Here is a 27,462-nt window from a genome sequence, read left to right as displayed (position 1 = left end):
TAGAATGGCCTTTTCCTTTTATGCCTCCTTCTTTTTCCCTGTATATTTTCTTTACATTCATTCAATATATGGAGGTAGACAGGCTGCCTGGGATTTCATTTATCATTTCTGTATTCTCATCCCATGTGACTGATAATAAGAGATAGTGTTGCTTGTAGTTAAGTCTGCTGCTTTTAAAGTAAGATGTCTTCTTTGAATGCAGTCAAGAACATGGTAAGATTTTCACTTACGATTTTTCGGGGTGCACACAGAAACGACAGGATAAGGCTGTTAATTACCCTATTGGCTCACCTCTTGGTACATTAAATTGGAATTATTAGCTTTTTCACTCGCAAAAACAGTGAAAATCAAGACTGTTTTCAGTTGCAGTATTAAACTGTTCTTTACAGTTGTTTTTCTGACCCAGATGTCTATATCTAGCTGCAAACTAATGGCCATAGAACAGACAAGGGGGTGGGAGAGGGGGCTCCCTCATACTTCTCTGTATTACAAGCTTGATACAGAAGAGACCCTTCTCAGGATGTGTGTGCTCACTTCTAGGTATTTCTTAGCTTTTTGGTGACTCTGCCAGGTAAAGATGACTTGTGGCATAGTCTCTTTGACTCCCTAGAACCTGTTCCGGTGAGCTGCTGGATTGCTCCATACTTGATAGTAAGTTTGAGTTATTTCTTACAACATCTGGATTTTATAAACGGTCAGTTTGCAGGTGAACTTTTTCATTAATTCCTTGAACCCCTATTGCTGATGATAGGAGCAGAGAAGCTTGGAAGTGTGTTATTGGAAAGACCCCATTGCATGCTAGTGCCATTGCATTAAGCAAACCTGCCACTACTGCTGTTTCTCAGTGAAGGGTAGGCAGGTGTCTAGACCATCACTGGACCTTGTGTAGCATTTCTGGGGTCTCATTGTCTTGGTGCACGGCACTGCTCCCTTTTTATGGAAACGACATATATCTCATGGGAATGTGAGTCTTTATCTTAGAGACAAAATACATTTTTGAATTCATTTGCACGCTCCCAGCACAGTAGGAGTGTTGTCTGGGATGGTTTCTGGCTTTTGGACAATATAGTAATTAAAAAAAAAAAGGTTAAAATGTCTAGAAAATGTTTCATGCAAGTATCTGGCATGAAACATGTGAAAGTGTTTAGCATGGATTAGGAGTGGAAAGAAAAGTATGGAAATAAAAAGGAGTTTGAATTTTCTGTGTCTGTGAACCTAACCTAACTTGCTGAGAGGTGCTTGGTTTGGGAAAATGAGCATTGTGGTTAGGGAGTGAAGATTGGTACTGTGGAGGCTGAATCGTCTGCCTGTTGAAGACCTTTTCCCAAAAGCAATGCTAATGAAGTCATATCCTTCAAAGCAAGACTGGTGTTTTAAGAGCTGTCTCTTAAGTGTTGAATTCATAGAATAAATGAGGAAGTGAAAATTGTGTCACTCCCCTTAGAATCTCAAATGCAAAATTTTGGTATGCTGAGAAAAGATTGGACAGGGAGAAGGAGGAGGAGGAGAGGCTGGCCCCTTCCCAATGTAACATGCTTCTGTCAGCCTCTATTCCTGGAACCATTTTGACCATGGATACAGAAAAGTGATGCCTCAAGTTAGGAATCTGAGCATCCTACCTAGTGGGGCTCTTTAGAGCATCTCTTCTTTCCCACTCTCTTCCCAAAATGTGCTGAACCAGAATTCCCTACTGATTTGAGTAATTGTCTTCTTTATGTTTTGCAGATTCACGATTAAGTATCTGAGAACTGCAATGCATTTTTTTTCCCTGATTTTAGGCCTAAGTTTTTTAGCATTTCAGCTTTTGTTTGCTAGACCAGCATAGCAGTTGGAGCCCTCAAGCCTCCCCACCTCAGCAAATTTCTCCTGACCCTTCTTTCTGTTTCCTAAGGACAAGTAACCTTCTCTGAGCACTTAACCCTCTTGTACTTTTATTGGAAATTTTTGTTCTAGTTTATTTCTTTATAATTTTATTCTAGTTTATTTATAGTTATATTAATACATCTGTTGTATATAGTTTCTGCATATGGTTACCAGTTTGCTGTTTTACATAGGTGCTACCACTTACCTGTCTTTAGTGTCATTTTGTTTATCTCCTTGGTTTTTAGTTTGTACCACTCACTTAGAAGATAGTGATTTTCATTTGTCTGCCTTTGTTCAGGAATCATATTTTTTCAAACTGGCAGAACCAGATTATGAAGGAAAGCAGAAAGAAATGCTGTAACAGCAGTTCAGCACTCACTCCTCCACATTATTCTGCAAGGGGAGGTGGAAGATTGCCACTTAATATTTAGGCCCTGTCACTCATTTGAGAATACACAGCAGGACCTGTTGGCCTACTGTGTGCTGCTGTGCATCTTTGTAACTTTTTACATGAATCTTAAAGGACTGTTTTTCAGCTATGCTCCAGCTGAAGTAGTTTCTCTCTCAGAGCACTAACAGGATTCAGGGGACACACTCCCAGCAGCCAAACTTTGCACCTCAGGCAGATAAATAGCTGCACTGTAAAAGCTTTCTCTATCTAATAGGTGCTGAAATTCTATTTTTGTAATATATATATATATATATATATTTTTAACATGCAGTCAGCCAAACTAATAGGAAAAGTAATTGAAATAGACGGCTGGTAAACATGATTAGGGAATAGAGAAATGTTTTAGGAAAAAATGTTTGGGGTTTTTGTTTTGTTTTCCATTCAACAAATGGATCTACTTGGTAGCTGTGGAATTAAAAGGACTGAAGTGGATAATATATGATAAACAAATGCAGTGCTGTCTTTGCTTCCATATTCCTTTTCTCTGCCAAATCTGTATAACCAGACTTGACTTTACATAGTCAATAAAATGTCCCTGACCCTTGCTGAATCCTGTCTGGAGGCCCTGGATCAAATACTAGTCTACTGTGTATGTAAAGACCTGTTTACATACAAAATATTTAAATGGTTTTTATTTAAGAATATACTTGTGTATTTAAGACTACAGATCTAACATGTTCTAGATCTAACATCTTCTTGTTATGTAGATTGTGACGATGCATGGAGCCATTTGTTTTCAGTGTCTGTGTACAGAGTAGATCTATCTGAGATATGGCACATGTACATAGAGAGCATAAGCAGAAGACCTCAATGTAAAGTTTTATTTTTTGACAAGTGTCCTACAAAATAATATGGGAATGTTTTTTATAAATGTAGAAGAGCATGAGGACAGTTTTGTGCTCTGCATTTTCTGTGTGCTGAAAGCTGGGTTAAGCAGCTGGCTCTTAAAATAACCTTTTACATGGATCAAAAGGAAAGTTATCCCTGGAAATCAGGTGGAAATTAAGTTACAGCAAACAAAGCAAAATGCCTTCAGCAAGTTAATGGGGAGAGTCCAGCCATCTCCTGAAAGCGTGAAGAATCAAAGAACTTGACTTTAGTGTGGAGTTAATTCAAGTGACAGCTAGCGGATGGCAGCCTAATGTCACTCTTCAGGCACAGGCAGGGACTGCTCAGGCATGGCAGTGTTTTCAGGACAGTCACCTGCTTGCCAAGTGGTAGCCGGAGCCAGCACAGCTTTCTCGGCTACCTGGTTGTGCAGGGCTGCAGACCAAATGGGGTCATTTCTCAGGTGAACCAGTCACACTGCATGCAATACCCGTGCTCATGAGCAGGTTGTGTCTTCCAGCTAATTTGGCTTAGGTAGCCTGAGTTAAACACAGTTCTGACTGTGGGCTTAAGAAAGCTTTTATTTTCTTTTTTGAAGAGTCCTGATGTGGTGATATTTGACTTCATTAGAGAGAAAATGAGCAGTTTCTGGACAGGGCAGACCAGTTTAGGGGTTGCCTTAACTCTTCAAGTGATGCTCCTGAGCTGCTGGGTAGCTGTTTGGCAGGTTGAAGCTGGAGGCTGAAGGCAGAAACGTTCTGTCTAGACCGTCGTCTGTACCCTTTCCCACTTACATTCAGGTTTCTTCCTCTGGCCATGAATTGTCGTGGATTCCTCACAGCTGATGGGCACTTGCAGCTGCAGGGGACTGCCTGCTTTCCTGCAGAGCAAGGACAGCGCGTGGCTTATCGTTCATCTGAGATGTCTCTGAAGCGTGGCCTCTTGGCTCTGTCTCACATAGATTTTAGAAATCCTTGTTTTGAGAGAGACTGTTCTTTTTTGTTAGCTTAGTAGGGAGTAGCTTAATTTTTTTCATGATGTGGCTAAGTTAAAGAATTGCTTAGTAACACATGGTTTACCTTTCAAAATAGCTTTCCGCCCTCACTTGGGTTATAGTTGATAGGGCAAACCAGGTGTAACATATTACACAAGGTAGCATACACCCAAAGGAAGAGATGGGGCTGGTGTTTCCCCCTCAAAATAGTTAGTCCTGTGATTTAACTACCCAAAAAGTTCTTTTATCCTCCTTTCCACCCCTCCTCCTCCAGCTTCTCTCTGTCATCAAAGCCATTGTGATTAATCCAAGTGTTGTCTGCCTGAATTTTCACCATGCACACCCATAGGGATGGGGGTTGGTCATACAGAAGAGCAGAGAAAGGGAACATAGCTCACTGTTTTCTTTGAATCTCTTAGCTCCTTAAAATTTGAATTAAATCAAAGTCTGTCTGTGCATACCCAGGAACTAGCTACATTTAATCTAGTTAAATGTTTTCTCTTCATCCACAGAACTCCCAATTTCAGGGCAAAGTGCGGAGGGGAGGGCTTTCCAGAAGGTTTAGCATCTTGATGGACAGCTTTCTGCTGCCTTCATCTCTCCAAACAGAAAGGGTGGCACATATGGCAAGGGCTGGTGGACAGATTGCACTGCAGAAAATAACCATAGCGGATAAGCAAATGTTTTACTCTTTCTTGTCTTTCTCTGCTCCAGCAGCAAGAAGTAAACCTCGCTAGTTGTCTCCTTGAAGGGGGATTTTTGACTGTTGGGGTACTTTTTTTTGCCCTCACTGGGTATGAAAGCCCATGCATTACAAGAGTGATAATGAGACAGTACTTTCATTATGTTCTTTGCACTAGGAAGGAAATTTGTCTTTGGCTCTGCTGGCAGGTAAGTGTGGGTTATTTTCACTTTCATTTCACTTTGCTTCTCTGTATTTATTTTTTCTTTTCACTGCTGCAAAGGGATTTAGGAGCTTGAGGGGGGTTTTGTGCAGAATTTTTTTATATGCTCAGACATAAAAGTTGCAGATGCACTCAGTTAGGAAACATGAGAGCTTCTCGAGCCTCCAGGCACTTTTCCTGCATGTGGTGGTTTCTGCAGGGGGGTGGCTTCTGACATCAGGCAGGATTCACCCCATAGAAGCAAGCCCTTCCCTTTCCACTTAGCAGAGAACTGAATGTAGCCACAGAAAATAGGTCTTCCAAATTGTAAAGGTGGCTGCTGCCTCTCATGTCAAGCACGCTATCAGAGAAGGGCAAAGGTTTGTGAGCAAGACTTTGAGTAAGGTGGGCGGCAGTGGCTCCCATGCCTGCAGAGGAAAGGGTGCAAGTTCAAGTCCTTTCTTCTCCAGGGGATTCAGGCTTACCATAGCCTGGCCATCCAGACCTGGGCAGCTCTTGTCTAGCTTGGTTTGCATGTCTTCTTCCTTTTTCAGTGCTTCTCATTTTTTACTAAGATTATGCAAGTTTTAATCTGTAGATGCATAGATGTAACTTTTTTAAAGATTCATACCCTTGTCTCCTTTTCTTCTATTCTGAGATGATTTCTCTCATGCAGCTCTGTATTTGCTGTAACAAATGGATATTTTGTTGCAGAGACCTCCATAGGGTCACAATACTCATCTTCCCTGTCCCATTTGAGACCGATTTGACTAAAGGAAAGCTATTTTAATCTCCTGGTCCCAAAATAGAAGCCATTCCATTTGTGCTGTAGAAAATGGCTGCAGGATGATCTTTGCATGTTAGAGCAAAACCTTCTGGCCACTTGTTTTATCTCCAGGCACTGTGTCTTTCACTTTCCTCCTGTCATCCCCCTAATGTAGATCATCTCAGGGTTCAAGGTGCTCATTTTGGGAGATGGGCATCTCCTATCTTCCCTTCTGAGGCCTGATGGCCTTGCACTTCTCCTGGCTTTCCCCTTTCTTTCCGTCTCATTGTTCCCTGGCCCTCCAGCTGCTGAGATCTGCCAAGGCCGTGGTGGCAGCATGGGGCAGCGAGGGCAGCACAGATGTTCCTCCTGCCATCCGCGCCACTGGCACTGTGCTTACAGTGCAGGCCCGTAATGGCACAGCGGTGATTAAAGCCCGTAGCCCTCTGTTGCCACAGAAACACAGCACTCCACAAATAACAAACATAACTTATGGGCCTTTTAATTTTCCCAAACACTCCTTATTTGCCACATTTAAGCAGAGCTTCATTTCACAGCCTGGAAAAATGCTGTACACCAGAAATACCCAGCAAGGGCAGCATGCCTGCATGTCTTTCTTAGGATATTACATGTAAAAGCCCACAATCCTGAGGTGTGGAAGGAAAACCATCACCTGCAACCCATTGTCTTTGCGGCAATGATGCCACATGAGCATTGGATGTAGAGCCGACACCTTGGTTGTGTGGGCGTTACTTTGACAGATGAAAAAGACAAGCACAGAGGCAAAGAAGTAGTCGATGGAGAGATGTTTTTACCCTAAGCCAAACGTTGCCTGGGTTCAGTTCAGTGGAACAAAGTCACCATTAAAGCACAGTTTTATTTAGTTTTAATAGAAAAATTCCAGTAAAATAGCTTAAAAAGCCATAGAAAAATGTCGCTCATTGGTATAAAAAATGGATGTCTTGGATAATTGACGTGCAGTGATAACATGGCTGCAGCAGCAGCAGAAATCTGTCCCAATCTAATTGCTGTGCCATGCCAGTCTCTCATAGATTTTTTCCTGACTTTAAGCTGCTACATGCCATTTTTTGACAACACTTTCAGTTGTTTGCATCTTCAAAAGAGGAAGAGTCTAACAGGATTACTGTCTCATAAACTTGGACTTGAATCGAATTGAAGTTTGGTGTTTGAAGACAGTACAGCCCTCAGATATCAACATAATTAACATGGATATTGTAAAGTCAATACAAGTTGCTAGTTCTGCTTCACTTGTTTGCTGTATGGCTTTAATATTAAAGCAGAGATTATATCTAATGAGCTAGGTCACGCTTACTGGAAGATGTGGAATAACACTCTTCCCCTCTGGTGCTGTGCACCAGCTATTTATTCTCATCATGTTTTTTATTACCGTTTCTGCTATCTTCTACTCTTCCATTTGAGCCAGAGTCTGCTTTGAAAGCAGTTATGAATCATCAGCCTGATGTTGTAATTCCTATGAAGGATACTAGCTAGACTGGGAACTAAGAACTAATATTTAATTGATTATGATGTGGTTTTAAGCTATGGATGTAACCGCTGTCCAGGTTCCCACTCCTGGCTGCTAAAAGATCCTGTTACAGCCATGGCATTTGAATGTGGTAGGAAAATTTTGGTACCCTGAGATCCTTCCTAGCTAGCTTGGGCGCTCAGGTGCCGTGGCCGTGGAGAACAGACTTCAGAAATCCTGTGACATTTTAGAATTAAGCCTCTCCTGAAATCCAGAGTGACAACTATGGTGATATTTGGAATTATTGTTTGATATATATTATGTGTTGCCTCGCAAGTACAAATCTGACTGACCAGGAATTTGGGGTCATATGAAACCTTCACTTATAGCTGTTGTAACATCTTTCCATAGCCTCTCTTTCTCAACTGGTTTAGGGATATACCGAGGCACTCCTGTGCTTCCAGCAGGAAGCAAAATTTTGAGCCCTCTGGGATGAGAAGCAGCTGCCAGCACCTAGTGGCCTTGAATCACAAGGAAATAAGAGGTTCACGTTTTCTCAACTGCAGGTGGTTTAAACTACACAGCAGAAATCAAATGTTGATTCAGTGGTTAGATATATCTCAGTGAGAAGATGTCCATTCTGGCAGAACTGAGAGGTCTGCATCCCAGCTTGTTTGGGATACAGGGACTCCAGGGTCCAGCAAAGAAACAGGACTGTCATTCATCAAAGGGTTTGCCTTTGGCCTTTGCTTTTGGTTTAGGAATTTGCATGATGTAGTAAACAAAAGAGGAAATTGGGGTATATTAAAAATCATTTTTAGAGAGATAGCCATGGTAAAAAGGCTAAGTTATTGCTATAGTTCTAGTTTGCATGGTTTGGCATTTTTTTTATAGTGCCCATTCAGACAGAAGGAATAAACATCCTGAAATCTGATGTAGGTATAAAGTCTGACATACTTCTGTAGAACTGTGTCAAGCTTCTCCAAAGAATGTTAGTTGAATCAATAAGTCAGAACTAGAGAAAGCCTGAGGATAAGACTGTCTTTTTCAGTCTAAAATTGCTCTCATGCACAGTCCGCTTTAAAAAAAAGAAAGATTTGCACAGTTGGGTGTCCAGTCTCACCCAGTTCCCAAGTGGGTCGTGGTTTAAAACTGAAAGCAGGGCACCACCTGCAATGTTCAGCTGTTGTAATGAAGTCCCAGGAGAATTATTTCCTTGGGAATTACAGAATTGTGTTTCTTAAATAAGAGGCCTGGATGGCTTTTTTCCTTCTTTTGTTTTTGAATAGTTCTGACTATTTTTTTCCTGTTTGCTGCTTTCCTGAGCTTATACTGTCCTGTAGGGCTGGTGACCTGCAGTGCTAAGAGATACAAAAAAAATGTAAGGGATGCATAAAAAGGGTTGAAGGAGAGTATTAAAAATGGCAACGCTCCAGTGTTGTGGATTTCAGGCATGTAGTGCTTTACATCAGTGAAATTTAGACTCTGTCTGCCATCCCGGTTGTTGCTCAGACCACAAATATTGTGTTTGTGGACTTCTTAAATCAATTGGCATTTTGCATTGGGAACAGCCTGTAAAAAGACCAGGAATTGATCATTAGGCAGCTGCAGTATATAATCAATACAAATCCTGGTGAGTGATTCCTCAGTCATGGAATAGGTGGTAGTGTTTTTTGTTTGTTTGTTTTGAGTTTTTTGAGGATTTGTGTGTGTGTCTGTGTGGGGTTTTTTTCTTTTTTGAATCTTCATGTTGTAATCCACTATCTATTTCTCCTGCAGCTGACAGAGGGGTGGTGAGAGGGGGATCACATCAGCTGCAGAAAAGATGGTGGGGTTAGTTGATATGTTATTTATTGATAGTTTAAGCTAACAGGGCACTGCCAGCATGGAGAAGTGGCTAGAGAAAATGTCTGCTGCTGGCAGAAATCCTCTGGCCTTCTGCCCCTGCACTTGTCCTCACACCAGCAGTGTTAAAATGCTGGAGTGAGACAGTAAGAACAGGTATGTCTGCTGCCCTCCTTCAGTGGTGGACAACAGGGAGCAACTGCCTGTGTTTCACTGAGGATAAACTCTGCTGGTTTCAGTAAACAGAGCTTGTCTTTGGATATACCTTTCGTAAGAAAGAAAACTTCTCATGATAATTTAAAGCATGGCACTGAAAGCCTGATAGCTCTTATTTCTTTTTTTTTTTATTGTTCAAAATTTATAGTAAGCTGTTTTTAAAAAGTTTTTATCACATAAAAAGATTTAATACAACCTTCTGAAAGAGGGGTGCAGGTATCTTTGACCATAGCAAGTATACAGTTAAATTATCTTATGGGTATTTTTACTATATGGTACTGCCTTGTGCTCTGTGGCAGACTACCATGTGAGTCACGTAGACTTCAAAGGATAGAAATACCAGAAGGCTTCAAGAAGGTGAGTTCAGTTTGCTCACTGTCAAAGGTCTCTAACCAGGGTTCTATAATCGCAGTACAAAGAAGAGTCCCCGGGTTTTTCTGCAGCCTTGCTGATGTAGGGCTTGCTCCTTTCTTGGGACCTTGATTATTTGGAGAAGTAGGAAGAGTCCCAGTCACAGTCAATACAGTAGCAGTGGGTCTAGTATTTGGGCAACACACTCTTCAAATGACCATCTCTGCCCATTCCGCATGTCCTTGTCCCCTGCCCTGTCTGTTGGCACTGCAGATACCCCCATTACAGCACAACACACGCCACGTGTTCCAATCATGGTATCCTAAGCGGCAAAATAATTTGCTAAAGTTGCAAATTAGTGCAGTGTTTTTGTGGAACATTTATCTGGTTTATATTGCATTACATAAAAACCAGCCATTAAATGGGTCTCATCCCTTCTGCCTTAATCCAGCAGCATGAGCACAAGAGCGAGAGCCGCGGTTGGAGCACGAGGGCCCCACACGCTGTTCGCCTCATCTGCCTTCCAATCTTCAAACTATTACATAATATGTTTTAAGACTGTTTTTTGAGTAATCTCTTTTGGGGTCTCATCTTGCATTCTTAGTCTCCAATGACAAAGAATTGCTACGCTCTTCCCTTTTGAAATCCCTTCCAGAAGGTGCACATTATCTACCACGAGGCTGGACAACGATGAGCATCAATTTCCACGGCAGAATAGAAGCCTGGATTACAAATTACTATTTAATCCTTTTTACGTCAAAGGATATAATAATCCTTGTAAAATGTGCTCTAAGTCTTATGCTTGGCAGTGTGAGGTTAAGAGGCAAAAACCAAACCAGAGATTCTCTCTAAAAAGTAAGACACGGTGAAATTCATGTGTTCCGTGTGAATTTCAGAATATATTTATGACTACATTTCAGCAGCTAAAAATAAAGATGATGGGCTGGTATCTAAACTAGCAGTTTTCATTTCTCTATATGCTTGCTACTACTCTGCTAGGATATAGTAGGCGTCTGGCCTGAGCATTGCTTGCTGAATTGCAATAAAGAATTTAGGCGCAAAGTAAGCGTCCCTCAAGTGTTATTTTTTCTTTTTTTCCTCACCAGTGAGAATATTTACCAAAACTCACAAATGAGGAGGTCTCTTAAGAATGTGAGAAAATTTGATTTATTTTCTAAATCATCCCGTTAACATCGAACAATGTGGTTTGGTAAGGGAGAGAATGGTAAATAAGGTTGGGAGAGGTAAGGATTCAGTGTTTGAAAATGCAGTCTGATGGCTGACCTGCAGTCAAAGGACCTACAGTCCTTTGAGCCACATCATCGTTGTCCCACTGAGAATACTGTAATTTGTTAGATAAGAAGTGAAACGGGTTAGTTATTTGGAACGAATAGCTGATTAGTTTATTCCGTGTTTTCATTACTGACCTCTGCACTCAATCAAATGTGGCATATGGGACACAATCAGTCCTTCTTACTGCGTAGCAACCCAGAGAGAAAATCTGAAGGTAACTGGTGACATCTCTGCAATATTACTAATGGAAAGAACGGGGTAAGCGGTTTGTTGCTGTTATTTTTTTATGCAATGTATTTAGACCTTTAATGTAAAATATTCTACGTTAATAGTCACAATCCAAAAAAGAGAGTAGAACCAGATTAAAATCATAATCTCATATTAAAGAACACATTTAATTACTTGTTCGTAGAAGTCGTGATTCCACAATAGGATATTTTTGCTCTAGACACTAATTGCAAGTTTCTGGTGTGACATTGCATAACGCGGTGCCCTTGCTGTCACAAACTGGTCATCTTGCAGGTGAAAACTGTGCATTGCAGCAGCTGTTATGAAGCCATAAAATGTTTATGTTGTAAAAGGAATTGTACTTACAGATTTTTTTTTGTTGCTGTCTTCTGTGACACATTTACAGCAAGCAGGAATATCCTCTTATTTTGTGCCTAGCTGTTGTGTCTTGGTAAAGCCAGAAGTCAAAAGTTCTGACAAGAATTTTTCATAATTCATGCAAAAATGAACAATTTTTATTTCTTTATTTGTTGCAGAACATGACACTTGACTGAAGACTGCAAATCACCATGAATGAAGTTGCTTCCCTCTGAGCTTTACATAAGCAACCCCGTCCTATGAGGAGGAGGATCCATCAGCGTTCTTAGCTGTACAATGGGGACTACAGGTGACGACATGGCTTCGGTGGAGCAGAATGCCTCCTTAAACCCCCTGTGTTTTGAGTGTGGCCAGCAGCACTGGACAAGGGAGAACCACCTCTACAACTACCAGAATGAAGTAGATGATGACTTAGTCTGCCATATTTGCCTTCAGCCCTTGTTGCAGCCATTGGACACTCCCTGTGGACACACTTTCTGCTACAAGTGCCTAAGGAACTTTCTGCAGGAGAAGGATTTCTGCCCACTGGATCGAAAAAGACTTCATTTTAAACTCTGCAAAAAATCCAGCATTCTTGTTCACAAACTGTTAGACAAGCTGTTTGTTTTGTGCCCTTTCTCTTCCGTATGTCAGGAAGTCATGCAGCGATGTGACCTGGCAGCACATCTGAAAAACAGGTGAGCGGTCCAGATGCTTGAATTGCATGTTCCTTTCATGCTTGGTAGGCCAGTTTGTGTAGCAATAGAAATTGGAGGCAGGAGTGAGGAGAGCTGTGGTGGTGGTTTTTAAATTAGTGGTAGAAGACTGTAGGAAATGGTTGGAGGAGCACTGGATCCCATTTTGGACATCGCACTAGAGATGGTGAAGAACACTTGAGGAGAGTCATGAGGAGAAAAATATGATTCATTAGAGGTCTCAAAACTGTGAGTTGGCAGAAAAAGTTAAAGAGGACGAACGTTTTTTATGGTAGGGGAAAAAAAGGCTGAGGGAGGGGAAAAGTGAGAGATGTGTAAACGCAGTCTGCAGAGAGGAAAGAAATAGCGCAATAAGTACAAATGAGATTTAGTTCAGAGTTTAGGAAAATAAGCTTTAAAATAGTCCAACACTAGCATCGCTTGCTTTGCTTTCAGAAATGTTAATGAACTTGTTAAACCAACCTCTATCAGGAATAGTTACGGCAGAACTGCTTCTGCTCTAAGGCAGGCAGATGGACAGGGTTATCTCTTGAGACTCCTGCAAGACCTATTTTCCTATTTTTCTCTCTTCTAAAAAAAACCCTCTGTTTACTGAGCAGGTCACTGGTATGTCATGCAAGCATAATGTAGTTTCTAGGATTTTTTTTTTTGATTGCTTATAAAACACTTCCAACACCCTGTTAATCTGGTAGAAACTCATCACTTCGTATCAGTGGGAAGTTTTGGTGCAGCTTTTGTGAATGATTTTGTGTCAGAGAGATACATTCCAGTATGAACAGCACCTAAATGTTTAGGACCTTATTTTGAACTGTTCATAATTTTATAGTTCTTCTACCCTAAATATTTAAATTTTGAAAGGAGGCCATGATAGAAAGAGAGAAATAAGATTCTTGTCAGATGATCCTTGCAGCCCCTTCCAACCTGGTGTTCTATGATTCTATGATTATCAGATTCAGCTGGAATGATACTTCGTATTGTGCAGACTACTACACTTGGTTCTTCCAACAAAGGAATTGTCTCTGCACTGTGTGTATAGCACCCTGTTGCATACAGATCTGTCATTCTTCTCTGTAAGGCAGTGCCATTTTTCTAATGGAAAGATGTTAAATCTGTTCTGAGATGTACATTTTACTTATTTACTCTATAAGCTGGAGAAATTCAGTAAACCAACAGAGATTTTTCATCATTAGCTATTTCATTATATGAACATGGACAGAAACTTGGACATACTGTTTATGTTAAAGCTAAAATATGGTTAAATTAATGAGCCAATGCTAAAAAATGTGCATATTTACACCAACTACTTTCAAAATATTTAGAGATCTATGAAATTATAAGAGGAATATAGTGGAGAAATATGTAGAGAAGGAAATTATATATTCAAAGGAAATACATCTGACTTGAAAAGTTCAGGTCAATTGCATCTGCTACCAGAAAATATTCCCTGTGTACAACTCAATGTTATTTGAAAACCTATGTTCATTTTGCAGAAAGATTTCAGAAAAGTATGTAACCGTCTCTGAAAAAAAAGCATCAAACCCTGAAGAACGAGTATTGCACATGTCCACTATACATAGACAAAAGGCACCAGGGAAATACAATTCAATGTGTGAGTGTTTTTGTCAACAGTGTTCATAAAAACAAATATATTGTCTGGTGGCTCTTCTCAAAAATGGATGGTACAAGTCCTAACTCTGCTGATGTCCTCAGTCACCAACTGAGACAAGATCTTTTCATTTCCATCACTTCTTGCCTGCTTTGCTTTCTTTCCATTTGGTTCTGCTTTTGTTAAAAAAAAGATATTTCCTTTTCAAACCAGCCTGCATAAACTTCTAGCAGTTTCCCATTTCATGAGGGTGGTTCATGGTTCAGTAGTCTTATCTGTGCCAGCCCTTTGGGCAAAGAGTCTTCCTGTTTGGATTGAAAACCTTGGGCCCAGAGGAAGGGACAGTGATGGCTGCTGCAGGACAGGGAGAAGTTTCCTTTCCTGTTGCCATCCCCAGAAGAAGAGTGGTATTAGCTGTGTGCCTCTTCCATCTGCCCTCAGTCTGGTCCAGTGACACTGTGGCCTCCTTGATGGAAAGGCTGATTTGAGAGGTATATGGATCTACCCCATAGACATCTTTCCAAGTCTCTATCCATTTGGAGAGTCTTAGAGACCATCTTGGAGTGAAGAGTGACATTGCAGAGGAGATTGCTTTGGAGTGGGACACAGTGTGTGGGGGTGTGTGCAGGCAAGTGCTCCACAGAGGAGGGGAGGAGAGCAGCTGTCACCTGCCTTGGAAACAGTTCGTTCACCTCCATATTGCCAGTGTGTCCTCTTCCTTCCTTCCTTCCTTCCCACAACTGGAAGGCTTCTTGGGATTCAGAGCCTGAGAGGACCTTAGGCATGCAGGACATGCAGCAACCCTACGGACTGTGGTGAGCCTGGAGGTGCCTGGATTTTCTTGGTGGTTGTATCCATAGCATGATTGTACATATGTGCAGCGTCCATATCAGGGAGGTATGGGGACTAATGAGGAACCTTTCTTTCTAGTTTGGGGTTTTTTTCCATGTTTCATTTCTCCACATGATTTCTATATTATCTTAGGCTCCTCCAGGCAACTAATTTTTGATCTGTATGATGGCTTGAGGGTGGTGAGGCTGTTTGTCCAATTTATAATCCTAATGTTAAGCTGATGTGATTTTAATATAAGGCAAAATGCTAGCAAGACTCCTGTTACACATTTAGTCTATCTTGTGGTTTCCTGCTGTTATATCCCTCTCCCCTCTTCAGTCCATTTTCTTTGATTGCCATCTCTTTGAATGATATTAGGGCTTTTTACAACAGGGACATGTAATTTGTTTGTACGTGGAACACTATGTATGCTCTCTTTAGGTATATACGAGATATTAATTTACTTAATGCACAAGGTTATTATGAAATCTGAGTGAGATGAGTCACTAACTTCTTCTGTTTGTCTGCTGGAAAAAAAGCTTTCAGTTGCAGAAGGCTGCTCGTTTTCCATTCCTTCTGTTGTCTTGGGATGCTGATATGCATTTTCAATACATGGTGATAGACAGTTTCCAATTAAGTTTATTTGCAAACACCTGAACACCTGGAAATGATAATTGCTGACATAAACGATGGCAGCAGCTATGTAGTTGAAATGTGATTTTGTATGGATTAGTGAATCCAGTAAAATTCTGCTACTGATCATTAAATATAGGAAAGAAATATAAAATTCAACATTACAATTTTCCTCATAGATTAATTTAAACAAATCCCAACAAGCCTTTACATGAGCCAGTTTGTATTTCTAAGAAATGCAATAAGGTTGGTTAGGTTCACTGCCTAAAAACAGTCACACTCAGATTTTCCAGTGTTACTTTAATCGGCTTCGTTTGAGCATACTGGTTGGAGGAAAATACCATTGTATCCATGAGGCACCTCGAAGTGTAAGGTTACTGCAAGCAGCTCCAGCAAGGAGATAGAAAGCATGAGACACAACCATGATGACTTCATGGTCACTAACTGCACTACATCAAGAAAATATTCTTGATTTATCAGCCTTTCAGTTTCATCACGTTCACTTGAGAACTCTGATTTTCCAAGTTAAACACAATGCACATCATCTGATTTGAAGGAGAAAAAAAAAGAGCAATGCTGGTTTTCCCTGTCATTTACTATAGAAATCTTATTAATGTGTGGTAGAGTAGGTACCACTTCTGAATATCAAAGGTAAATTTATCAGAAACAAATCTGATAATAAAATTATTGAGCTTTTCTGTGTATTATATTAATTGCATTAATTCTTATGGATTACTCAGACCTGAAGAAGCTTTGTTGTACAAAACCATACTCTGGAATTCGTACAGGTTTTTAACGAGAGGGTTAGGTATCATATTTCTGTATTGCTTTTGAGTTGGGTTTTGGTTTTCCCCTCCTGTATTCTGCTACAGTAGCTCAAGTTCTCATTTTGCCTGGAGACATTTTTCCAAATGTTTTAAGTGTTGAGGCCAACATTCAGGACAATTTTATGTCAAGTTAAGTTTGAACTTTGTATAGGATTGTATTTTCTGGAACTAAAGAAATTGTTGAGCTATTCACAGTGTATCAGTCAGCACGCTTGATAGTGGATTTAGATTAACAAGATCCAGAGGAAAATTAGCTGATATAGAATTTTATCATTCAAAATTTTGACAATCCCAGTTACTTTGGTGTTTATGGCAGTGCTGCTGAGCTCTGTTCTTCCCATCCAGTCCCATGTTGGCTGCAAGCACCATCCCAACCCTGCCCTTTGTAGCACCAGGAGAAACAAAGAGAATCTGTGGGATTTGACTCTCGTTTGGCAAGTCTTTTCTTACACCTGAGCAAGAGAATAGGCAACAGATTCAGAGTTTCTTCATGCCCTATGGACTCTTTCCATTGCTGGAAAGGTGAAGGATCTTTCTGTGGCTTTTCTCTGCTTTGAAGCCACCTGGCTCCTTGTAGGCTTTTCAGATCTTTGGGTGTGAACAAATGAACGAACCCACAAAAACCACCTTTTCCTTTGTCAAACCTAGACAACTCTTTCTTTTTTCCTGCCAAAAGAAAAACCAAGACCCAAACACTTCACTTTCCAAAGCATCACTGTGTTTTACTCTGTATTGCAGCTGTAAATCTTGACAGAGTTACTGCTTAAGGTCACTTTGCTGGTGAGGTTTTATGAGCAATAGCAAAGACATTTGGGTTGCTTCTCAGCAGTCTTTGCTTAAATTCAGCTCCTGCTTAGAAAACAATTTAGTGCAACTGGTTTGAGGCTATATGGCATGTTTTCTTTTATCGAACCTCTAGGCTGGGCAGAAGCTGATGGCATAAGTTACAATGAAATCTTTCTTTTCAGTAGCAGTGAGCAAATGTGTTTTTCAAGCCCCTACTGTTATTCCACGGAATACACTGTGAGCTACATCTTAATTTTGTATGAAAGCTCTTTTTATCTGCAGAGAGGGATTGCTACTAGTGTTCCAAGAAGTCAGCTTTTAAATAAGAAACCAAGAAGACTTGGCTGTAAAAAAACAAAACTTAAAAAAAACAAAGAAAGAAAACTTTTCTTCTCTGTCTGATATGGATTAAGGGAAGTTGAAGGTAAAAGCTTCACTGTCCAGAGCTGAGCAGAAGCTGGTGCTGAAGGGAGGAGAGGAGAGAGTTGATGAACTCTTGATGAGCAGAAGCTCATTTTACATTCCAAGAACAACTGCCCTTCAAGTTTCCTGACAAATAGCATCATTCAGTTGCATTAGCTGGATCTTTCAGCATCTCTACTCTTGAGCATCTTGATTCATGAAAAAAATAAAATCATTTCTGGGAGTTCTAAAAGGCATTCATACCTTTCTTTTGCTCCTAGCCAAGATATTCTGGCTTTATAGCTGTTTGAGATGCTGTTCCTGATTTTAGCCTTCATGTATGCAATTTGTTGTATGAGAATGGAATCCTAGACCCATAAAAACAATCTTCAATGCTTGTTTTGATCCCGAAATGCCCATCTGTGTACATAACTTGTTACAGGATTTAGTCCAAAAAGCTCTTTATCCCAAATGTCTGGCAAAAACAGTGCTTATGGAAGGTATGCACCTTTAGAGATTTATTGTCACTTGTTAACTGTTATGACTGCTGTATGATTTTGCTGTTGTGAGTAATACATTCCTACTGCCAATAAAAATCTTTTTATGTTGCAAGTGGAAATGAAAAATCCCTTTATCGATGTACTTGAATACCAATATTGGGCTTTGCTGCTTGGTACGTGGTTTAAACCTAGGAATTGGCATCCCGTGATTTAATGTCTCCACCAGACAACTGCTTTGCTAGCAATGCAGTTGCACTATACCAGGCTGAAAGTTGTCGTATGTTACAATTACTGCTTAACTGGGAGAAGAATCTGGGATTTTTTTCCTTTTTGCCTTGTAGAGTGCTGCACAAACAGGATTCTGCAGAGCTGAGTAGGTGTGCTCAGGAGGCTATTTGTTTCTTGGTACTAGCCTTTGAAATGATAATTAAATATCATTGGCAAAAATAAACATCACATCTATTTATATTTTGTGTGATGACTTTCATCAGCTGCCAGGTAACGATGAGGGAATGTGCTCCGTGACGGAGCACGGAGGAGGTCCTGGCTATGGTTTGGAAGGCTTTGACTGAAAGGGGACACTTCCAGGGATGATTTTTGTTCTGTCCTGGTTTGATACAGTTTGAAAAAAAGAAAAAAATAATATTTCAAGATGTGATTTGCCATCTACACCACATCTTTTGTGATCCACAAGCCTTGTGAGCTGGCTGAGAAAGTGTCAACACCATGTTTTGATAGAAGATACCTAATGAAGTACCTGGTTCACAGAAGTAATCCAGCATGGCTGGACTCCGACATCCAAGCTCAGTGGGAATTGAAACGTGGTCCTCTGACAGTGTCAGTTATGAGCTATTTTCTTTGCTGAAAAATGGCCACCCCTCTAACAGAACAGTTCAGGGAGAGCAAGGATGTGCAGCTCGAGGTGGTCTGGTTCTAAACTCTTGCAAATCAGTGCAGACAGCATATCTGTCAGAGTTCACAGTAGACAAAAGGTTTCCTCTGGAGGAGCATATACCACTTGCCATGTTGCTGCAGAAGTGAGTGATGTTGGAGATTGGTCCTTTTTTAGGTTTTTTTCATATTAACAGTGATTAGATTTTCAGGAGTAGAAATTTTTAAGGGCAGGGATGGCATCTCTCCTTTTCTTGGCCCTTTGGGATTCCTGTTTTGAGATTTGCAATGTGAAATGCTGAATGATAAAAGCTTCCTGCTGAATTTCACCTGTAACTGCATGTCTCTGGCTACCAGAATAAATAGAGGCTGACTAGTTTTCTTCGCTGACCAATCCCACTCTGCCAATGATATTATGTAGTAAATATTACCTGGACAAACCCGAGAAGTAGGATTGTGTTCCGTCATTAAAATCAGAGAAGCTTTTTCACAAGGTAGAACCTTTCAAGTAATTTTCATCTTGCACTTCCTTAACTTTGAGAAAGAAGATGACCAGCAGTTGCCTTGGGGAAAACCCTAAGAAAGGACTTCTGAAATGTGTCATTTCATAATGTGAACTGACTCACAGCTGTTACTGTTGCTGAACTTTTCCTACAAACTCCTAGACAAGTAGATTTTTTTATATATATATATATATTCTAATGCTCAGATTGCCACATAGGTAAAATTTTCATCTTTTTCCTCCCACAAATGACCTCAGAAAAATATGATGCTTCCTTCTCTTGGCTTACTAAGGTTGCAGGGAGACTGCTTCAGTGGGTCTCCCAATGGGTCTGTGAAGGGGACTTCTCTTCTGTGGAATTTTATGCCAGTCCTGTTTGACCTTTTCAGCAAGGTTATCTTCCAGAAGCTGGAATGTACGTAACAGAGTAAGTTCACATTCAGAAAGTGTTTACAGCACATTTAATTCATGGCCAAAAAAGCTGTGTACCAGAAGTTTTGTGAAGAAGGCAGTATTGGTTTTGGGTTATGTAGACTAAAACACATTTTGGCCTTAAAACCCAGTGTGTTGAGGTTTTTTTATTATTAGTTTAAAACTGTGGCTTTGAAGAAGACTGATTTAATTTGATGGAGCCCCCCAGGCCTTCTGTGCTACAAATGTTGCTGCAGGCTTGAAGCATGGTCTAAATGTTGTCTTCACAGGTGTCCTGGGGCTTCTCATCGGAGGGTTGCTCTGGAGAGAAGGAAAACAAGCAAGCTGCAAGCAGAAGGAGAGGGTGAAAGTGGTTCTGGTGGGCCAGAGCAGCCCAGCAGTTTATCCCCTGACGCAGATCAGGGCATAGTGCCAGCCGAGCAGAGCTTCACTTCGCCCGCCCTCCCTGCCTGGACAGATGAGCCCGGCATTGACAACCCACCTTTTGAGGAGAACACAGTAGCAGACAGTATGTCATCACTTATCTTCTCAAGGCTTTTTTTTTTTTTTATCAGATGGGGAGACATTTGTGGTGTCAGAGCTTGTCTCTTGCCAACCGTGAATCTGCAACTTCATTTTCTGCTCCTTCCTCTTACAGTTTGGTCACAGTTAGGAGGAAGTATCTGAGAGTGTGTCAGACACCATGGTACTATATCATCATTTATCATGTCATGGTGCAGTAGTTGATGTTATCCTACTAGTAGCACTGGCATTGCAATGAAGCAGAAGAAGCATATTTTCTGTAAAATTACCAAAATTGTTTTCTATGGTGAGACTTCTTTTCCCCTCTTCCCCCTTACCCCTGCCCCCACCTCGATCAGCAGCCTTCTCAGGCACAGAGTGCTTTCCTGCTCAAGCGAAAAGGCAGCTGGGTAGCTCCCACATCCATCTGCACCAAACAAGCAGTAACACCTCTAACATCTGGGATTTTAGAGAGGAATTGCTGAGCCCTCACCACAGAGGAAGGTGGCCCTGACCCCTTCCTTCTCCTCTGTATTTGCCATCCATTAGCATCTCCTATTTCCTCTTCAGTTGTCTTTATATTTGCTTCAGAAATACTACTTTTGACCCGGTGGCAGCTACTAGTTCAGTTGTGAGACTGGCTAACAAAGAGTCATGCTCCATGGGGTAGGCCCCAAAATACCATTGTCAGACATGAATACACAAGTGGTCAAGCGGGAAATGAAGTGTACAGAATTTTATCATGAAGGACAGGATCCAAAGGATTCAGGATATCTTTTTCCAATACAAATAAATGCATTTCCAGACACGTGGATGCTACTGAGTTGTTAGAGAGAGGTTTCTAACAAGCCAGGTGTTCCAACAGGTAGTGGAAGTAATCCAATTGCACTTGTGTAGTTTGTTGTTAAACCATTGTTGTGTGGCCTGTCTACATTGTCCTTTGGTGACTTGCTTTATTGAAAGTGAATGAGGTATAAAGGATATTAATCATCTTTTTTCTTATAAAATAATTGGCAGCAAATCCACAGCCACCTACATTGCCTGAAGGAGAGATCACTACTATTGAAATTCATCGCTCCAATCCTTATATCGAATTAGGAATTAGCATAGTGGGTGGCAATGAAACGCCTTTGATCAACATTGTCATTCAAGAGGTGTATCGAGATGGGATCATTGCCAGAGATGGAAGACTTCTTGCTGGAGACCAAATACTGCAAGTATGGAACTTAATTACATATTCTGTCTCCTTGCTTTCCATTCACTCCTTGCAGAACTGCCTTTTAAATGAAATGAGAGATTTTCCTTGTCAGACTGTATTGTGCAAATGTTAGCTTTGCAGTTATCAGTAGGAAGGCAAATGAATATTTGTAGCAGAGCCTGTAGTTCTAGCACTTTTGGCTACGGTACTTAACGTTGTTTGTCAGACCAGTCCCTGGCATTCTTTTTCCTCCTTAGCATCTCTTCTTAATGTTTAAAATACTAGTTTTCTGGTTTTAAATGTTGGGGGACATGGTCTTTGTTTCAGTTTTATGCATGCTTTCTGAAGGAGTGCAGGGCTACTTCTGGCCAATGAGTTGGCATCATTAGTCCTTCATAAACAGCAATTTGTGAGTTGCAAGGCTGACTTCGTCTAAACCAGCATTTTAGTCTGGCTTCAGTGTTATCTCCCATTAGCCTGGGCAGTTGACTTGGGTTTTTCACAGTATGTGAAAGAGTCAGTGATATTCTTCATTGGCATGATTTGAAGAAAGGTACTCTAAATATATATATTTTTAAACAATTAAACAATTAAAATGTAACTTGTTTATGACTGAGTGTATATTTCTGTTACAGTTTAAAGTAATTAGCCACAGACAGTGTAAAAAGGATCAAATTCTATTAATTTTGGAGTTGAATGTTACCTTAGGGAAAGGAGTTGTTTATAGAACTCCGAAGAACGGCAGTAACTGAGTTCTACATAAACAGGACAGTCCTGCAGCTTATTTCTATTTTTAGTCACTCCCCCTGAAACAAATACATTGCCATGATCTCAAAATGACTTCTGTAACAGTGCTTGCTTTTGATCTGATAACCTAAGATCAGTCCAAAATTAGCATCAGCCTTTTTCATTTCATATTTTTGAAATCAAGCTGATAGAAATAGCTTAAAAACTGAGTTACCCTTGGAATGAAATTAGTTTGCACTTCAGAAAATAACATCCCTTTTGAGAAATGTGCTTTTTTCCTCTCCTGGAATATTACCATCGTGACTGGCCAAGAAGGCAACCCAAGAGGTTTCCAAAATGTTGCCTTTTTAACAAGCAGTTGTAGACGCTGATTGAATGCCGCCTAATTTATTTTGATACTTGAGGGCTCTCCTTGGTTGCCAGAATAGGAAGCTTGATCTCCAGTGAAGCTTTGGAAATTCTTGCTGTTTGAACAAGTGTCAATTATAGTTTCCAAAGCCATAAATTGCAATAGATTGGCTACAAATAGGATTTATAAGCTGCAGTGAATCTTCCTTACCAATTCACTGGCCCAGGGGCTGGCAGATGCTAGGGGGGAGTCCACCAGAGTCCTTCTGTCATGCCAAGGGAGAGGTTCAGGACCTGAAAGGCAGACTTCTTGGAATGATATCTTTTTTTTTGCTTTGAGTTTACCAGTGCAGGCACTGAGCTGTTGTATTAAAATGAGCAGGCTTGTTCTCTGCCAGCTGTGATTAAGTACAGAGTTAGATGCAGCTCAGCATGCACACTTCAGTCTGATGCTTTTGAGAACATCTTCAAAGGACTGAAAGAAAGCCAGAAAGGACTGCAAGGTGAAACTCAGCATTTTCTTGCCCAGTCAAACAAGAAGCGTTACCCTTTCAACATCTGAGGGAACAGCATTTAGTAACAGCTATATAAAAGTGTGTGTTGTCTGCACCTATCTTTATAGACCTAACATTTTCAAAGTGCTCTACAAATTGCCCCTTTTTTGTGCTGGACTGTGACTGTAATTCATGTAAAATATGTCCTAATGAGAATCTCTTTCCCCAAGAAATGCCAAGGCTGTTTTATTCTGATATTATGAACTGCCTTGTAGGAAGAATTACGTTTTGTTGCATATATTCTTCTGTGCCCTTTGAATGCTACCATATTTTATGTATTTACTTTAGCTAGCAACAGCTAAAAATAAAACAAGATTTAATTTAAGACAGATGAGCCGTGGTGGGTTTTGCTGGTGGCAACTCTAAATGTTATTTCTCCTAGCTGTGCCTCCTTTCCCTCTGCCCAAGGGCACAGCCTGTCTCATGGCAGCAGGACACAGCCATGGCTTGGTGTCTGAGCTCATTGTGCTGCTGGGACCAGCAGCTTTGCACTGAGCTGGAGGCTGGAGGGGGCTCAGGGAGGGAGGGCTGCCCCCTGCCTTGGTGCTGGGGTAGAGTACCGCTGTGTGTGGCTGCCCCTTCATCACACCAGAACAACCACAGCCAAATGTTTTGGCATTGCCCTCTCAGAGCCCCTCAGCTCAGATATGCAGTGTAAACATGATAGCTGTTATACACACATTTCTGGGTCCTTCTCCTTCCTATTTTTAAGTGTTACTACTACTGTTAGGTGGTGGGAAGCTGCATGTTTGTATTTTCGCTTACTTAGGTTGCTTACTTAGGGGTTTTGGTTAAAAGGCTTAGGTAAGGCAGGTGAGTATAATCAATCCACTTGCTGTTAAGTTTCTGTCTCCTGAAATTATGGGGCAGGATTTCCTCCATCAGGGCAGAGCCGTACATCTGAGGATGGTGATTTAGTGTTAACTTTGAACCTCTTCTTAGAGAACAAGGCAAATACAGCTTTTGTGCTGGTTTTTGTGATGCTTCTGTTTTCTGCCAAATCTCATTGCACTACCAATTTTTATCTTAACTTTATAGCACAAGAGATGACTGAAGAGTACTGATCTTTGTGTTAGTGGGTTACATAACAAACACTATTCTTGCTTATATGGAGGGAAAATCAGGTTGTAAGTCTGAAACTCCAACCTAGTTGAAGTCGGTGGAAGATCTCCTAAGTTCATGCTAAGACTTGAGAATTAGTACAACTATCTTTTCCTACTGTCTAAACAAACACATCTCATTTTTCTGCATTTCAGTGGGTTTTCTACATTTTTCACATCAGGGAAGTACAGCATATTGTTAGACAGAAGCTTTCTTCAGAGATTGAGATGTATTCTTTTTATAACTTATTATTTTATAGTTTTAAGTGATGCTGGACTTGACACTGAAAGCACATGCAAAGTTCTTGTCTTGGAGAACAAACAATGTAAAGATCTAAGGAAGACAAGTGTAGGAGACCGGGAGAACAAAGACCCTGGGCTATGATGACAGATGATATTCACCTTTGTGGGGAAAGGTCTCAAGTTGTGCCAGGGGAGAGTTAGATTGGATATTAGGATAAAGTTATTCATCAAAAGGCTTATCAAGCACTGTAACAGGCTGCCAAGACTGAGCCACCGTCCCTGGAGATCTCCAAAAGACATGTAGACGTAGTGCTTAGGAACATGGTTTAGTGGTGGAATTGGCAGTGTTAGGTTAATGGTCAGATCTTTACAGTCTTCTCCAACTTAAAAATAGGTTAGTAGATTGAGAGCCACAGAAGGGTTGCAGGAGAGGATGGAAGGATGGGAGGATGGGAGAGGAATGCTGACAGTGTCAGATACATAGATTGCTCCAAGGCTGGTTTTGCGGTGAGCTCCGTATTTAGTTTGGAAGGATGTTATGGAAATAAAGGAAGAGTGAAACACATGACAATACCATTCTGACTCTGTTGTTGTTGTTGTTCTGCAGGTCAACAGCTTTGACATAAGCAACGTGTCCCACAACCATGCCCGAGCTGTGCTGTCGCAGCCATGCTCGGTGCTGCAGCTGACGGTGCTGCGGGAGCGGCGGTTCGGCGGCCGTGGGCATGGCCACGGGGACACGGCAGGCGCCGGCCGGGACGACAGCTTCCAGGTGACACTGCACAAGCGCGACTCCAGCGAGCAGCTCGGCATCAAGCTCGTCCGCAGGACAGACGAGCCGGGAGTGTTCATCCTCGACCTTTTGGAAGGGGGGCTGGCTGCTCAGGACGGCAGGCTCTGCAGCAACGACCGCGTGCTTGCCATCAACGGACACGACCTGAAGCACGGGACGCCTGAGCTCGCCGCTCAGGTTATACAGGTAATTTGCATTCTCCACCTGAGTCCTTAGCTCAGCTTTGTTTCATGGGCAAAGCCTGGGGTAGAGTCTGTCCTGGACAGAACAGCTTGTGTGACGCCTAAAAGCCTGCAGCAATCTGCTCTGATTTATGTTCTGGAAATAATAATGCACAACAGGGTCTGCTTTGGCACCTAGCAGATGAACTTCACCTCCTCAGAAGTGACAAGTGCATTAGTCTTCCTTGCTTGAAGGTCAGAAGACAGCTCTTGTGAGCAAGGAGAGCATCATCTAGCCTCTTGCTTAGCAGAAAAGAAGAAAAGAGACTGTTGTATTTCTGTTTGTACTGCAGTTCTCATCTCTCAGTCAGCTCTATGAAAGTGGGCTTTGTTTTGAATTGATTTGCCTCTGCATGGAATTGGGACTGAAACAGGAAAACAGTTTGTCAGACTTTGTAGAAGCAACAAGTAGGAGCTGAGAAGGAAAAATAAATCTTCCATGATTCTCATGCAGTGAAACTCATTTTCTGAGTGTTCAAGAAAGGGCCATTCCCAATCCAAAGCTTGAATGCAAGGTGACATATGACTCTTGTCTGTTCCACAGGAAAACGTTTACTCCCTGCCTTTCTCTCAGTCTGTAAGGAAACAGCTGCAGCACATTGCTGCTTCTTGCTGCCAGCATGTTGGTGAAAATCACTCTGTTTTTAGGACAGTTGGAATAGACCAGTAGTGGGTTCTTGAAGTCTAGTACAGTTGTCTTTGCTTAAACCTAGCACCACATAGAGAACTCTGATACAAATGAATAGTAAATATTTGTTTCAGGAATCATTTCAAGAGCTTTCCTTACAGTTAAAGAATAACAACAACGATCTTGGGAATCACAGAATCTCAGTTTCCCATTTCTTGGATAGAGCAAAGTGGTCAGAATTGTACACAAGGTAACTTTTATCTATTGAGGTGTGATTTTGTGGCAATAGAAAGTGTTGTGTTGTTTAACATGCGGTAACCAAATCCCCCAATACTCTCCAAACTCTCATCTGTTTGTATGTGACATCTTTCTTGGAAGCCTCTGTGGGAAGTATCAAAGGTGTTCAGAGCTTTTGCTCCAAATCTGCAGACCCTGGAGCCATCATGTCACAGAATCACAGGATGGAAGGGACCTCTAGAGATCATTTATCTAGTCCAACTGTTCTGCAGAAGCAGATCAATCTAGATGAAGTTGCACAGGAACATGTTCAGGTGGATTTTGAAAACCTCCAGAGAAGGAGACTCCACAACCTCCTTGGGCAGCCTGTGCCAGAGCTCCCTCACCCTCACAGTAAAGAAGTTTTTCCTTAAGTGGAACCTTTTGTGTTCCAGCTTTTGTCCATTACTCCTAGTCCTATCACTGGACACTATGGAAAAAATTGTTGCCCCATTCTCTTGACATACACCTTTCAAATACTTGTGTTAATGAGATCCCCCCTCAGTCTCCTCTTCTCCAGGCTAAACAGTCCCAGTTCCCACAGCCTTTCTTCATAAGGAAGATGCTCCAGTCCCCTGATCATCTTTGAGCCCTGTGCTGGACTCTCTTCAGAAGTTTCCTGTCCCTCTTGATCTGGGGAGCCCAGAACTGGACACAGGACTCCAGATGAGGTCTCACCAAGGCATAGTAGAGGAGGAGCAGAATCTCCCTCAGCCTGCTGGCCTCACTCTTCTTGATGCACCCCAGGATCCCATTGTGACCTTCTTGACCACGAGGGCACATTGCTGGCTCATGCCATTTCTTGTCGCATTTCTTTCTTTTATTGCTACACATTGCAGAAGTCTGCAGAGGCTGCAAATGGAATTGGGTGAATTTTGATGTCTCAAGCTTCATAACACAAAGTGAGAAACGGTCCTTTTGGCAAAGAATTTCCAGATGATGTAACATCAGAGGCAAAGTAAGAGTGTTAATGTCCCCTTGGTTCTAGGAGGAACTGCAGAAAAAAGCAAATAAAGGCCTGTGCTTTCTAAGAAATTTATGGCACCTCCAGGGACAAAACCAAGTTCTGCAGTTGTCTTGTTTCATTTTTCATCACACATTTTCCTCCTTCTGTGTTAATAACCAACATTCTGTCAACCTCATTACTTTGTTTTGTATATTGGAC

The 27,462-nt window shown here is 41.3% G+C and overlaps 1 protein-coding gene across 1 annotated transcript in view; it reads left to right on the top strand.

Annotated features, from left to right (window-relative positions):
* Nucleotides 1-27,462, top strand: part of LNX2 (ligand of numb-protein X 2) — a 62,108-nt gene that overhangs the window by 22,129 nt on the left and 12,517 nt on the right. Inside the window, exons 2-5 of the mRNA XM_061993155.1 lie at nucleotides 11,742-12,260; nucleotides 19,958-20,196; nucleotides 21,207-21,406; nucleotides 24,987-25,358. Of these exons, the coding sequence (XP_061849139.1) occupies nucleotides 11,860-12,260; nucleotides 19,958-20,196; nucleotides 21,207-21,406; nucleotides 24,987-25,358 (1,212 nt within the window). The 5' untranslated portion in view covers nucleotides 11,742-11,859. The remainder of the gene's footprint in view (nucleotides 1-11,741; nucleotides 12,261-19,957; nucleotides 20,197-21,206; nucleotides 21,407-24,986; nucleotides 25,359-27,462) is intronic.

This window comes from Colius striatus, chromosome 1 (genome assembly GCF_028858725.1).
Source record: "Colius striatus isolate bColStr4 chromosome 1, bColStr4.1.hap1, whole genome shotgun sequence".
NCBI lineage: Eukaryota > Metazoa > Chordata > Aves > Coliiformes > Coliidae > Colius > Colius striatus.
Note: the sequence above shows the minus strand (reverse complement) of the source record. Positions and strands in the feature narration are given on the sequence as shown.